Raw genomic sequence first — 15,682 nt, forward strand, 5'->3', positions numbered from 1 at the left:
GCTCCAGTCTGAATCTCCCACCAACCACTTACACAAAGAATGGTTTGCAGTGGCTAACAAACATATCTTTGCGATGTGGGAGAAAACCAGTGCATGTGGGAGGAAAACCCATTTGGTCACAGGGAGAACATGCAGAGTCTAGACATCGCACTGAGTCAGAATCAAACTCAAGCTGCTGGAGCTCTGAGGCAGTAGCACTGTGCCATCTTCACAAACTTTGGTTGCAAGGGTCTGATCGATCTTCAGAGGGGAGACACTTAGATGAGGCACCTTGGCAGAAGACTAGAAACGTGAACAGTTATCTTCAGTTGTACTTGGGCAGGGATGAAAATGTACTCAAGTTGGAGTAGAGGTGGTAGTGGCGGTATTTTACTGGAGCTGGATGAGATAGAGCAGAGTGACCCTTGAACGTAACTCTGGGACTGTGGGGTCAAAGCCAGGAAGCCAGTGGGACAGACATTTGGACTGAGTATGGATGGGAAAAGTTTAGAGGAATTAAGGCCAAATGCAAGCAAATGGTCTAACCCAGAAGGCCAACTTGGTCAGCATGGACAAGTTGGGCTGCATAGCTTTATGATTAAAGACACAGGATTGAAAAGCCAGGTTATGTGGAATAAAGGTACGGACATTGTGGGCTGAAGAACTTGTTCGGGTGCTGGGCCTTTTCATGTTCTACGTCCTAACCAATTTCTGGCCTGGTGGAGAACTTCATAACTGTCCATGTGCTAACTTGGATACTTACATTCCGCCTTGATGGCTGCACTGTTAATTGGCACGTAGGGGTGTCGTGCTGCCTGCTGCAGAATATCCTGACATAAGCGCCGAGCTATTTTTGTCAGCTTGGTCGTGTGAAGGTAAAATGCCTGCCGTGTCTTCACTGCAAATTTGGAACTGGTCCCACTCCTTGCCAGCGTTCCATGGACGTTCTGGAGAGACAACACGTCACAGTGATGGTCAAACTTCACCCAATTGTGGTCAAAAGACTTCAGTCAAAAAAGAAATACAAGGCTAGGGGTTGAGACAGGTAACTTAGCGGTGACAGGGAACCCAGAGAGGGCCTGCGCTACAGACTGACGTATCCTGTTGGCTGCTCCTTCTCAGTAGAAGCAACAGAAATGGACACTTCCTTTTACAGGAGAAAAACCATCATCAGTCCATTGCAGATGGCCACCATACCATTGCAATTTATTCACAAAATGCCGGAGTAACTCAGCAGGTCAGGCAGCATCTCAGGAGAGAAGGAATGGGTGACGTTTCGGGTCGAGACCTTTCTTCAGACTGATGTCAGGGGGGCGGGACAAAGGAAGGATATAGGTGGAAACAGGAAGATAGAAGGAGATCTGGGAAGGAGGAGGGGAAGAGAGGGACAGAGGAACTATCTAAAGTTGGAGAAGTCGATGTTCATACCACTGGGCTGCAAGCTGCCCGGGCGAACTATGAGGTGCTGTTCCTCCAATTTCCGGTGGGCCTCACTATGGCACTGGAGGAGGCCCATGACAGAAAGGTCAGACTAGGAATGGGAGGGGGAGTTGAAGTGCTCGGCCACCGGGAGATCAGTTTGGTCAATGCGGACCGAGCGCAGGTGTTGAGCGAAGCGATCGCCGAGCCTGCGCTTGGTTTCGCCGATGTAAATAAATTGACATCTAGAGCAGCGGATGCAATAGATGAGGTTGGAGGAGGTGCAGGTGAACCTTTGTCTCACCTGAAAAGACTGTTTGGGTCCTTGGATGGAGTTGAGGAGGGAGGTAAAGGGACAGGTGTTGCATCTCGTGCGGTTGTAGGGGAAAGTGCCCGGGGATGGGGTGGTTTGGGTTTACCATACCATTACAATATTTATTAAATGCCTACATTTGTTTAATACATCTCCTTTATCACACAGGCAAACAGAGAGCCATATTGTCTGCAGCCAGGTCACAAACAGCTCCGACATAGGCCATAATAGTTTGGTTAAGGGAGGGACATGGGTCACGACATGGGTCAACATTGTTACGGGACCATCCGACATCCACCCAAAAGCTTCTCAAGCAGCCGTCACAGCTGCAATGTAGCTGGTAATCTGTGCACAGTAAGATCCCACGACAGCCACGTAATGAGTAGCATGCTGACGGAGGGGTAAATGGTGATCGGGACTTTGGGAAGAACTTCAGTGTTCCTCTTTAAAATGGGCTCCATGAGATCTTTGATGCCCACTTGAAAGCAGATGGAGTCTCATTTAAAGCTGGCACTCCCGGCAGTGCCTGTGCTCCAGCAGTGCGCACTGGAGCATCAGCCTGCCCTTTGTGCCCAACCCTCTGGAGGGGGGAGTTGGTCTTACTTTGAGCACCAGGGTGCTGCAAACTACACTGGAGCCGTTACTGCCAAAGAAACAACACCAGTGTGCATTTACTAGAAGGTAGGAGGAATGACCCACCAAGATCCTTCCCCTCAGTATTTACCTCTTTGTAGCAAAGCACACAAAGGCTTTAGTTGAAATTACATTGTGCAATATCTGATGAAGCGGGAGCACTACAAAGAGAGGAGTAGTAGGGTGGAAATCTGTTCTCGATCGCATGCACTAAATGCGCATTCATTGATGGATCTACTCTGGTTTGGAAGCACAGATTCATCATCTTCAATGGAACTAAGTGTTAGAGGTGGGCTACATACATAGTAATACTGCCTGCTTAGCATACGGGAACTGTAGGAAATTCCAACACAATGTCTCTCCTGACCTCTGTAACCTTCGACAGGGCTCCCAGTACTGCAGTAACAGCTCACTCAAGCCTCTACAGTGGGCCTTGAACCCTTCATGTTCACTCTTGGGAAAAGAGTGAGGAAAGCTGAGGTTGTGTGTGCGCTGTGTATTGTTGAGTTGGTTGAATTCAAGGATGACGAGGAAGCACTGCGAAGATCCTGGCGTGATGGGTTAGTTACTCTTTCTGATGTGCCCGGCTGGCAAGGAGTCAAGGAAGGGTGATGGATGGGTGCTGGGTCCAGTGTGGTCGTGGCCCATCCACCCCCACTGCCCCGACTTGCGCTTAAACACTCTTCACCTGCCTACTGCTGCAGGGAAGCAAATTGGGGATGAGAAGGTGAACAGACGAGGGAAGCCGATAAGGAGGGACTGATCTCCCCCACAGGGCAGTTACCAGGTTATTCCGGTGAGGTCCCGGCCTCTCACTATCCAGTCGGGTCGGCATTTTCAGCCCGCCGTACTTCTTCCAGTAGGCCCAGCAGGCGGCACAGAGTCGGCACTGCATGTTCGGGGGGCCCCAGGAGTACCACTGGTACGACTGCGTGGCTGGGGAAACAACAACAAGAAGATGCTAGTTAATTCCAGCTCCAACTCCCCCTTGCCTTCATGCTTCTTCACAGTGGATGATCAGGCAAGGACTGTCAGCAGCAAACGGTTCTGATAATAATAATAATAATAATAATAATAATAAACATTTATTTTATATAGCGCTTTTCAAGATACTCAAAGACGCTTTACAAACAGTCAAGACATAAAAACAAACAAACGAACAAAAGATTTGTCCTGACGGAGAAGTGACGAACAAACAGCGCCAGCGTCCTCCCTCTCACGCCAGGGTCCGGCAGTAGACAATAAAGAACACAAGACACACAATTACAATTTAACACAAACAGCCATCACAGTGATTGCTCCACGCACACCCTCACTGATATTAATTCTGCTTCCCTCCCTTCATGGATGCTGCCTGACCTGCTGAGCATTTACAATATTTTCTGTTTTCATCACATGGAGAAAACAGGCTGCTTATTAACCACAGCTTTCATTGCTTTGTGATTGGCCATTAGTTGATGGCATGATAAAGAGGAAGTAAGGTATCGTGTCACATCTTTAGATGCCACACTCTAGTCATTACCAAGAGTCAAGAGTGTTTTTATTTGTCATATGCACCGGATATGAACCAGAACACAGAAATTGTCATTTGCTGTAGCTTTACACGCACGCCAGATGCTACAACAACAACAAATACAGCGGAATGCATCGTCAGCTGTGATGTGGAGGCAGATATGATAGTGACATTTAAGAGGCTTCTAGACAGGGAGGTGGGTATGCAGGGAATGAAAGGATAAGGATCACATGCAGGCACAGGAGATTAGTTCAACTTGGCACCATGCTTGGCACAGACATTGTGGGCCAAAGGGCCTGGTTCCTGTGCTATACTATTCAATATTGTAGGTTAAATAATCAGACCAGTTTGAAAAATTAATGTAATGCGAGACCCTTGTTAATCGGATTGTCAACTGCATTGTTAACCTGAGGGCAGGCACATGCTTCTGGGATCTTCTTAGTACCATGACCGACTTCAAGATAAAATGACCTCAGCCCACTGTAAAGGTGACAATACCACACTACCAGGTGTGCTTCAATGCTGCTCCTGTTCCACGATGCAAGGAGTACTTACTAAAGCAGCTCTCGCAGGCTCGCTCAGGTCCCAGCACTGCTACCGTCCCGTTTGGTGCCAGCACACTGCCTCCATTCATCGCTCCAGCCTTTGTGTTTGTTCCATTGATCTGGTTTGGATTTGGCTTATTACTGAAGAGAGAGGTGGGGGTTTGTCGAAAGGAGAAGATTAAAATATAAGGCTGGTAATTTCCCGTCAACAATGCTTTCAGTAAACAACTAAAATTTGTCTTGAAAGACAGCATTTGCATAATTAAATTATCCTCCATTCCCCACTGCACTTTCCTGAAGAAATAATCCTGCTTTTGATCAGGAGGCCTTGCTCCAGTTTTGCTCTGAGTACCATTTTTTCTAGTTCTTGTCTATCCTGTTTGAAACATCAACTGGTTCTCTTTCCACAAATGCTGCCTGACCTGCTGAGAATTGTTTTTGTTTCAGGTTTCCAGCATCTGCAGTTGAGTCCATTTGGTGGTCAATTAGATGTTAGAAACATAAAAACATGCAAAAATGGGTGCAGGAGTAGGCCATTCGGCCCTTTGAGCCAGCACCGCCATTCAATATGATCATGGCTGATCATCCAGAATCAGTACCCTGTTCCTGCTTTCTGGACAAGTCCTGGACAATGGATTGACAATGGATCCATGTGACCATTTCCTGCTGTCAAAGACAAGCAAAGCTTTATTCATATTTTAAATATATTTTTCTGCATTTCTATGAAATTCCACACTGCACAAATAGTGGAAAAGGATGGCACAGTGGTGCAGCTAATAGGGGAGAATAAAAAGGGTGAGGGTAGGATTACTGTAAATGGATGTTTAATGGTCAGCAGGGACTCAGTGGGATGAAGGACCTGTTTTCCAATGACTCTAATCTGTTCAGATGGTTAACATAGTCACACAGAGACAGCCTCATTAATTTAGTGAATCCTCCCTGATAAAGGTCAGCAGTGACTGAGAGAGAGCATGAGAAATGTGGACGGAGGGAGGCCTTAACTTGGATCATCACTCCAGTGATCTCAGAAACAGTCTCACACCTTTTAACCTGTATAAACGTGTGCTTGTCCAAAACTCAGCTGCCCCATCAAAATTGGATACCTTCATCCTCACGAACAGCTACCTTGGCAATACCTCAATACCAAAAACCTCTTCCTCATTATTTCTTGTCACCTCCACTAGCCCCTTAACCTTTTTGAAATCCACGTGTGTCCAATTCTAGGGTCTTGTGCATGCCCCATTCTAACCACCCCACCATGAGCCTATGTAGCCAGCACGTGAACCCTAGAATTATTTCCCAAGACCGAGACCCTCCACCTCTTTTCACTACTGGCTGTGACTTAAGCTCTCAATCACTTCCACAGTGGCACATTTTGTTGATAAACCTCTGTGGAACAAACACCAGGGGACATTTTACTTCACGAGCAATGCTGCACAAAGTACAAGCATCAGAGGTTATGGGGAGAAAGTATGAGAATGGGGTTAGGAGGGAGAGATAGATCAGCCATGATTGAATGGCAGAGTAGACTCGATGGGCTGAATGGCCTAATTCTACTCCCATGACTTATGACCTTATGACAAAGGCAAGCTTTTGTTGCATTTGGGCCAAAGACCACTGTATCCAAGGACACCTCTTTGGACTTGAATCAACAATGTATAGTTGGCTATGGACGAAGCACTAGTGAAAGGGATTAGTATAGATAGGTATTTGATGATCTGCATGGAAATGATGCGCCTAAAGTCTGTTTCTTTGTTATCAGACTCTACCAGTTTCTTTGATATTTTACGATCAGTTGGATACCCGAGGAGGGTGTGAATGCTTCAGAAAACAAATGCTTACTAATTCGGGATGTACACTTGCTTCAGTTTGCTCTCTGCTTCAGCAGCTTTCAGCCGTTTCTAGGAGAAAAATAATGAAAGATCAGAGGTAATTCCCACAAACTACTGTTGCATGACCTGCCCTAAAATGCCTGACACTCACACTAACACAACTTCAATATCGTTAGGCTATTTGCACATAACTATTTACAAATAATGCAGGACTCCAGCATATTCTCTAACGTCTTCTGACTAGAGAACAAATTCAAGCCGAACCCAGCTTAAGAGTGATCTTTGATCCCTTGAAATAACTCATAGCATAGGCTCTTTTAAATCCTGCCCCTTTCCAGTACAATTGGATGGGACTGTGGTCAAAGAGCAATGGATATGTTACGCCAATATCCATCTATTTTAGCCTGCTCTGGTCTTGCAAGTGGCTGCAAGGAATCACATTGCACATTGTTATTTCTGTTACCAAGGCCATAAGATCGTTGGTCGCTGATGAGGCTCACTTGACACAGCCTTCCTGCATTGTTAAAGCCAGCGGCTGCCAGTTTGAAATAAAATGGGGTTACCAAAATGAGCTATCAATTGTGTTGCTTTGAATGCAGTCCTCTTTATCATCAGTAACTCAGGAAAATCAGGCCTGGTTCGGTGCCAGGCCTGTCCTTTGTGTTCACACAGCTCTGTGGCAGGAAACGTCCATATCGTGTCTGCTCTGTTCTTAAGTGCCCAAAGGTATCCTGCCATTTGGCAATATAATTTAGTGAATGTAGCTAAAGAAACACTATTTTCTTTGTTGGGGAACGTGTTGCCAAGTACCCCAACAGTATTGTCTAAAAATTTATAGCCATGCCTTTCTGGAGTGGTGATGGAAACAGTTTTATAAGCGTAGAGTGGTAGAGATTTGCAAGTCCATTCCACAAAGGCTATGCGTGTTGGTGATCTGTATCATACCCCAGTTTAGCAAGTCGACAACACAACGTTGAAGGAATCGATGAGTGTGTGCACGTTACCTGCTGCACGTATCGGTCTGTGGTCTTCCACATGTAATAATACTCTACAATGCTGGTTAATGACTTCCAGGGTAACTGGAAATAAACCACATACAAAACAATATTAAGACTCAGAAATGTGTCCGCAGTTTGATTTTTATCGACATTTGAGAACAAATTGTTAATGAAAGTCTTAAATAATGGCATGATTGGTGTTCACATTCAAACCTTTAAATTACATAGATGGGAAATCAATGATGAATACTGGGCCTGAGAATTTGTTCTTCTCTTCATTTAATGGCATGTGTGAATCAGACTTTTCCCAATAAGGATTACAACCTTGATGAGATTTGCGAGCTTTACACAAGAGAGGAGCTAGGTTTTCTGTGCAATGGCAAGACGTGTCCGTTTCTGCAAGCACTAATCAATTAGTCATCTGCAATTTCTCACATCTACCAGCACTAGGTTTTATTGCTGCTATCTCAACACCCAGCCCGAATAGAATAGGGAAACGCCACAATGCTAGCAACATTGTGTAGTCGCAGGAAAATGTTGCTGCTTCAAGAATGCACTCTGTAATGATGCATGGGGTTGGGCCAATGCTTCTGGACAGCCAGAGGGATGTGGACAAGCTAATGAAGAACATTGTGTGCAGAAGGCACATTCCTTAGGTAAGAGGACTACCAGCCAACTACCAGGCAGAGGCTGTTAGGGTCATTTTTCTAAGCAGTAAAACTATGAGAGTGTGGTTTATGAAGTGTATTCCCTTTCCTATTTAACCAGCATATTATGAATGAATGAATGAATACTTTATGAATGAATGCTCTATTGTCACGTCACAGTGAAATTCTTTGTTTGCTGACCCAAGGTATGCATTAGTCACCACATAAAGGGCACTGACAAGGTTACAAAGTATCCACGCTAGGTTGCCCTTTGTTCTCCCCCCTAACCCTCACTTTTGGCGATCCCCCCCACGCAGGATCCTCCTTTGTTCTAGTCTAACATATAAATGAACAACAGTAGATTATTTAAATAGGAGTAGGAGGAATATCGACTAATGGCTTGTAACTTAGAGACCAGACAGATTAGTCACGATGTAACGGTCTGGGAGAGCTGGATTAAAATGTTCAATGAACTGCTTCTGTTCCAATGAACCAGACTCTTGTAATCATTAATAAACCACATCTGATACCCATTGATCATATAATCATGGTGCAAGCGAATATCCCTATCCTTGGACTACTTACAAAATCCTGTTGAATGTCTTCAAAGTCCTTCCCATATTTCTCCAAAGCTTCTTCAAACAGGTTGGCTTCGGAAGCCGACCATTCCTCCATTTCGTCCCGACAAAGCACTGGGCCACCCTGTGGGACCAGTGCGGAGATGGCCTGAGAGACCTCATAGGTGTTTTTGTAAAGGGTGTCCATGGCGTGAAACTGCCCACGAAGAAGAGGAGGAGGAGAAAGAAGAAATGAGTACAACTGGTTTCAAATAAAACTCAAAATTGCTTGAGTGACCTCTGCTCGTCATCTTATGCCAGATGGAAGTTCCACAATGTACAAATCTTGAGGGTAGATGTCATTGAAACTTAACAAATAATGAAAGGCCTACATGTGGCCTGGATGTGGAGAGGATGTTTCCAATAGTGGGAGTCTAGAATCAGAGGGCACAGCCTCAGAATTCAAGGACATACCTTTAGAATGGAGATGAGAAGGAATTTCTTTTGGGTGGTGATTCCGTGGATTTCGTTGCCACAGTCGGTTGTGGAGGCCAAGGCATTGGGTATTTTTAAAGTGGAGATTGATAAGTTCCTGATTTGTAAGGGCATCAAAGCTTATGAGGAGAAGGCAGGAGAATGACGTTGAGAGGGAAAAATAGATCAGCCATGGTGAATGGCACAGCAGTCTCGAAGAGTTAAATGGCCTAATTCTGCGTCTATGCCTTATGAACCTATGAAATTCTCTTCCTCTAAAAAGGTCAATTATAAATACTTTAAAGAACATCTCTTCCTTTATCTGTTGCAATGAGTAAGCTTCAAGGTTCAGCGATTGGTAATGTTTTACTGACATCAGTTGTCAAGGGTGGCTTTGGGACAGAAGAATATACATTCAAATCTCACTCCAGAGAGTCGATTGCATAATCTTCTTGACATTCCTGTGCTGTAACGTTGGCACAGCCATCTCTCAACTGAGATGTTCAAGCAAAGTCTCATTACCTCTTTTGGAAATTGCCACAGATCCCACCGGTACTGTATTGTAGAAAAGCAAAGGAATACAGTACAATATTTATCCCTCAGACAACAACACTAAAAACATACTTATGGTATTCTTGCTTCTTGCAATGCATTGTAATATAAAAATCAGCTGCAACGTAGAATTAACTAAACTCATCAGGAATATTTCATTTGTGGCTGGAAGTTATATGTGGAGCTTTGGAGGATGAGGGGAGACTTGATAGAGAGGTTTATAAAATTAAAAGAGGCATAGATAGACAGTCAGCATCTATTATATCTTTCCCAAAGGGTGGTGACCAGAACTGGATACAATGCACTCCAGCTGAGGTCTAACAGAGGATCTATGAAGTTGGAGCATAGTCTCCCTATTTCTATACTCAAAGTTCAGACTGATGAAGGCCAGTACCCTAAATGCCTTCCTAACCACATTATTCACCTGCGTCGCCAATGCCAAGGATCTACAGGGTAGTAGTCTAGGGTCCTTCTGTTCCCCAGTGCTCTGAGGTCCCCTGTTCCTCAATAATTTGTGGCTAAGGAGGTTGGGTGGTCTGCAAAGAGTCAGGGTTTGGTTCCACGAAGTCTTCCTAAAGCTCAAATCAAGAATTTGATGGAAGCCCCCCCCCCACTCACAGAACTATCCACACAAAGCTTTCGACTGAAGAAGGGTCTCGACCCAAAACGTCACCCATTCCTTCTCTCCAGAGATGCTGCCTGTCCCGCTGAGTTACTCCAGCATTTTGTGTCTATCATCAATGTAAACTAGCATCTGCAGTTCCTTCCAACAGGAAACACATGCCTGTTAAGACACTCTACACCTTAAAATACGGGCAAGCAGGATTAGCTTAGATGGAACATCTTGGTCAGTATGGATGAGTTGAGCAGAAGGGTCTGTTTCCATGCTGGATGACTCTTTGATTGGTAATGGTATGGTGTTGAGGTAGTTTTACTCTATGTTAATATTTGGACGGGCTAAGACTTTTCTCTTTCTTTTTCTTTTCTTATATATTCTTATAATATATATATTTTTATAATATATATCTTTTAGCTTTATAATAAATCATGTGCAATTAGAAATAATGTATAATTTATATTTCCTATTATATACAGTGCATCTCTAATATATATTTATGTATAAATGACCTAGATGTAAATATAGATGGGTCGGTGAATAAGTTTGCTGACAACAACAAAACTGGAGGAGTTACAGACAGTGAGGAATGCTGTCAAAAGATAGAGTGGGTTATAGATCAGCGACAGAAATGGGCAGAGAAATGGCAGATGGAGTTTAACCTGAGCAAGTGTGAAGTATTGCACTTTGGAAGGTTGAATGTGAGGAGAGAGTGTACAGTTAATAGCAAACCCCTTAACAGCATTGACGTCAATAGGAATCAGGGAGTCCACGTTCATAGGTCACTGAAGGTGGCAGCAGACGTATATAGGGTGGTAAAGAAGGCGTATGGTATGCTTGCCTTCATTGATTGGGGCAATGAATACAAGAGCCAGGAAGTCATGATGCAGCACATTCGGTAGGGCACATTTGGAGTTTTGCGTGCAGTTCTGATCGCCCCAGTTCTGATCGCTCCAGTGGTGGTGGAGGGAGATATATATATGGGGGCGGCACGGTGGTGCAGCGGTAGAGTTGCTGCCTTACCGCGCCAGAGGGGTTCAAAACTGTACGGGTGCTGTCTGTACAGAGTTTGTACGTTCTCCCCGTGACCTCATGGGCTTTCCCTGGGTGCTCCGGTTTCCTCCCGCACTCCTAAGACGTACAGGTTTGTAAGATAATTGGCTTTGGTAAAATAGTAAAAATAGTGTGTAGAATAGTGCTAGTGTACGGGAATGGCTGGTCGGTGCGGACTCGGTGGGCCGAAGGGCCTGTTTCTGCGCTGTTTCTCTAAAACTAAAAAAACTAAAACGAGAGGTGCAGCTAAGAGGCTTTTAGATAGGCACGTGAAAATGCAAGAAATAGCGGGATATGGACCATGTTCAGCATAAACATTGTGGGCCGAAGGGCCTGTTCCTGTGCTGTACTGTTCTGTGTACGTCTGACCTGAACCACTGTGGAAATAAATTCAGGAAGTTTTGTTCATTAGCCAACCAATATTATAACTGACCTGCAAGTATTGGAAAGGACAGGGAGGAGGAAGCTTCAGCATCTACAGTAAAAACAGAACCTGCTACGGCAGGCAAGATCCACGCAAAGAGGAACAGAGTTAACGATTGAGTTGTGGAGAGAATAGGGCAAGGATGGGTCGGATAGAGGAGATATTTCTGAAAGGGCGAGGATTGCCATGAGGATGCACTGTAGAGGCCACCTGGTCGAGGGTTAATGGAAGCAATTAGCTTAGCTTGGAGATACAGCGCAGAAACAGGCCATTCGGCCCACGCCGACTAGCGATCCCTGATTAGAGTGAGAGGAAAAGAACACAAGCTATGAGAGAAGGGCGGTTAGAGGGGAAGGACGCGGTGAAAACAAAGGAATGCAAGAGTTATCAAGTGCTGGGCTACATGATATGTCGAGTAGGTCAGGCTCCGCTCATGGGAAGAGAAAAACACAGCCAATGTCACAGATGAGTGACTGAATATTTTTAGTCAGCCATTCTTCAGCCCACTTGCTCAACTGATCAAGATCCTGTTGTAATTTTTGATAACCATCTTCACTGTCTGCGATATTACTCACCTTAGTGTCATCTGCAAGCTTACTAACCATGCCTTTGCACATTCTCATCTAAATCGTTGATATAAACCGTAAGCAGCAATGAGCCCACACCAACCCCTGAGGCACATCACTAGTCACTGGCCTCCAGCCCAACAAAAATCGCCTATTCTCCACTTCAACAATATGCATTTTATCACCCCGACCTGACAAGTGCTTTGGATCTCCCCCCACAACCTAAGAAACGGAAGCCTGTTTGCACACAGCAGGTTCCTTAAAACAGCAACAATGACCAGATCATCTGTTTTATTGATGTTCCCAGGGACGCATTCAGAGACGGACATCGAGTGTTGCTGGAAGGTAATCAACTCAGCGAAAGATGCTCTTTGGTCTGCCCGAGCTTTGTTGACCTCCCAGCAGAGCGAGATGTCCTTCGGGGAATGTTGCCAACTGGCCCACTGCAGACTGCAGGAGTATGTGCTGAGGAACGCACTGAGGCTTGGTGCAGTCAACGCCAAGGCTCTGTGAGGGAGGACCACAGTCTAGGGTCCTCCCGCTGCTGGTCATGGGGGGCAGGGTCTGGTGGAGACGTCCCTCAAAATAAGGGACGGGTTTCCACGCCAGTGGGCCACATGAGTGGCAAGGGTGGGGGGTAATTTTGTGTAATTGGTGCATTGAATATCTGTGTTGAATGTATGTATAGCCTCCGAGATGGAGTTTTGGAAGGAACATGTTTTGTATATATTTATTCCTTGAATAAAGTATTTTTTGATAAATTTAAAAAAAAAGTTTTTTATTGATACTGACTGAAGGACGATTGTTGATCCCAGAGCACTGGGGAAAACTCCCCTGCGTATCTTTCCAATGGTTCCATCAATGGCGGAGGACACACAAAGGCCACACACGGGAGGCCACATCCGAGAGCGGGGCATTCCCTCACTGTGGGACTGTAACAACAACCTAGATTTGCCTGCACGAGTTCCTGCAATAGAGTGCTCTCTCAGCGAATGACACTGTGCGGACGGAGCGAGTTGCCAAACCCACCAGATGAAACTGCAGGCGGTGCGTGGAGAACGCACAACTGCCGTGTGGGACAGCAGGAAGGCAGTGTGGCACTGGCCATTGTTTCTTACCTGGGTGATGTCCCTAGATGCGGCCGCTGCACTCATGTGTAAGCTGGGCTGTCTCACCGAACTACTGCAGTCTAAAGCACGGGCAAATGTTCCGACAGAACTAGAGAGGAGCGGAAAGGGTTACAGAGAGTTACTGTTTGTTTGGGTGGCGCAGTGACACTGCAGGTTGCCTCATACCTCCAGCGTCCTAGGCCCAATTTTGATTTCCAGTGCTGCCTGTGTGGAGTTTGTACATTCCCACCGTGACCTCGTGGGTTTACCCCACCCGGGTGCTATGTTTTCCTCCCACGTATATGCTGGCTGGTAGGTTAAGTGGCCTTTGTACAGTATTCCTTAGTATAGATCGCTGGTGCGAGAATCGGATGAAAGGGTATTAATGGGCCTGAGTGCAAGAATAAAGCACGAGGAATAAAATGGCGGAATAGCATTGCTCAGAGAGGCAGCATCGATAGGATGGTCTAAATGGTCTCCTACATCATACGGAAAGATACCCACAGGGCTAGGCCAACTCCATTCTCTTCCCCCCCCCCCCAAAGACTAGAAATGACAGGAAACAAAAGCCAGCCGCTGTCGCCAACAAGAACAAATTGGTGGAGAAATGGCTGTTGGCTGCCACCTGTCGCGATGGCCAAATTCACATTGGATAACGTCAGGGGTTGGATTCTAGAATTGCTCCCTCAGAAGGGCAGTTGTGTTTCCCGCATTTACTCTTTGAGTAACCCATTAAATTAACATCAATTTGCTTCAATAAAAAACATGTTAAAAATAACTTAAGACGCCAGTGAGTCCACAGCGTGGTTCACTGTTTTTTTTGTGGAAGGCGTTCTGAAGAGCACTGTGAGCCCAAGGCTCCATTTAATGGACAAATGGAATGAAGCATCATGATATCTCTGAATAGACAAATACACAAAGCAATATTTAGCATCGACACTGAATGACACACAACCATATCATTACATAAACAGTCTTCAGAACTGGTGACCAGCAGTAAGCCTGCACTCCCTTCCTCGAAACTGTGCCCCGTGATAAACAGCTCGGGTCAGCAGCTCGCTGCAAATGTTGTTCATTATTCTGTCAGCACTCACCGCGCAACCACGAGGAACTGGTCAATCTGCTTGTCCGTCAGTGGAAGGTCCCCGTCCCAGACCTTGGCTTCCATTTCAGACTGATCTCTTCCGTCCTCCTCTCCTGCAACGCGAGAGACCCAACAGAGATGATGCCCATCCGGCCCAGAGAGATGGCAGCAAAATATCAGGGGGGATCAGGCAATGATACGAGCCATTTGCAAAATAAAAATCAGTGAAATTGGTAAGAAGCCAGTATTCTCTTTGCGCAATCAAGGGGCAATCTGCAACCATCCGCGTGCAAACTGGAGGAACAGCGTCTCATACTTTGCTTCCCAGTTTACAACTTAATGGTAAGAACATTGATTGCCCCAATTTTAGATACAACCCCCCCCCCCGCCCCACCCTTCTCTTTCCATTGCCACCTCACAGCCCAGCACACACCCATTTCTCTCACCATCCTGTCTGATATTTGACCACCATACTCCTAGGTGCGTAGCTATTCTCGACTTAGGATGTGATGCAAGGGGAGGGGGGGGGTAACAATATTCAAACTTAGTGACAAGGTAAAGGGGGTGAATTTCCTCAGGGGTTTCGGTATTATTTGACAGAAATCCTTTGAGCATAACTGAGGCCTTCAATGTACAGTGAAGAAGGGCTATGAACATTCACCACCAACTTCTGCACACATGAAGACCATGATGTAAGTGGCTCAAGGAATTTAGAAGCAGGGCCGGAGATTGGACGGTTAACTGTGAAATGAAAGTTAGCGCAGTGACCTGCGAGATTATGTTATTTGGTCAAAGAACGAGCTGAGAAAGCAGTGAAACCTAAATGGACCAGAGAAGCAGGAAGAAATTGTGGGCTTGGATATATTAGAAGCAGGTGGATAAATAGAGAAACTATTAGGAAAAAATCCTTCAGGATTCAAAACCTATTAAATAATGGAGTAAGCCTTTATTTACTGGTAATTAGAAGAATGAGAGAACTCACTGAAAGGTAAAAAATTCTAACATTGCTCGACAACCTGGACACAGGGCGGATGTTTCTTCAAGCTCGGGGGATCCAGAACCAGGAGTCTTAATTTACCTGGGTAAGCCATTTAGGACCGAGATAAGGAGAAATATCTTCACGGAAGCAAAGAACCTGTGGAATTCTCCAATACACAGAATGCTATGGGGGCCAAGAGTCACTGAATATATTGAAGGAGAGATACAGATTACTCGACACAAATGGCATTAAGGGGAATAGGGAGACAGCAGGAATATGATATTGAGCTGATCAGGCACGATCGGACTACATGGTGGAGCACATAGGAAAAATCGTTCGAGCTGTATCCAGATTGTCGAGTGTTATTTGAATTTTCCATCTTCCACTGA

At 45.4% G+C, this 15,682-nt stretch overlaps 1 protein-coding gene across 3 annotated transcripts in view; it reads right to left on the minus strand.

Annotated features, from left to right (window-relative positions):
* Positions 1-15,682, minus strand: part of mta1 (metastasis associated 1) — a 104,261-nt gene that overhangs the window by 35,686 nt on the left and 52,893 nt on the right. For all 3 annotated transcript variants that reach the window (XM_078406169.1, XM_078406171.1, XM_078406170.1), the window contains exons 7-14: positions 14,325-14,427; positions 13,240-13,339; positions 8,465-8,653; positions 7,239-7,313; positions 6,245-6,303; positions 4,413-4,543; positions 3,129-3,280; positions 743-926 (exon numbers count right to left, since the gene is read on the minus strand). In XM_078406169.1, the coding sequence (XP_078262295.1) occupies positions 743-926; positions 3,129-3,280; positions 4,413-4,543; positions 6,245-6,303; positions 7,239-7,313; positions 8,465-8,653; positions 13,240-13,339; positions 14,325-14,427 (993 nt within the window). The remainder of the gene's footprint in view (positions 1-742; positions 927-3,128; positions 3,281-4,412; positions 4,544-6,244; positions 6,304-7,238; positions 7,314-8,464; positions 8,654-13,239; positions 13,340-14,324; positions 14,428-15,682) is intronic.

Source organism: Rhinoraja longicauda, chromosome 10, assembly GCF_053455715.1.
Source record: "Rhinoraja longicauda isolate Sanriku21f chromosome 10, sRhiLon1.1, whole genome shotgun sequence".
Taxonomy (NCBI): domain Eukaryota; kingdom Metazoa; phylum Chordata; class Chondrichthyes; order Rajiformes; family Arhynchobatidae; genus Rhinoraja; species Rhinoraja longicauda.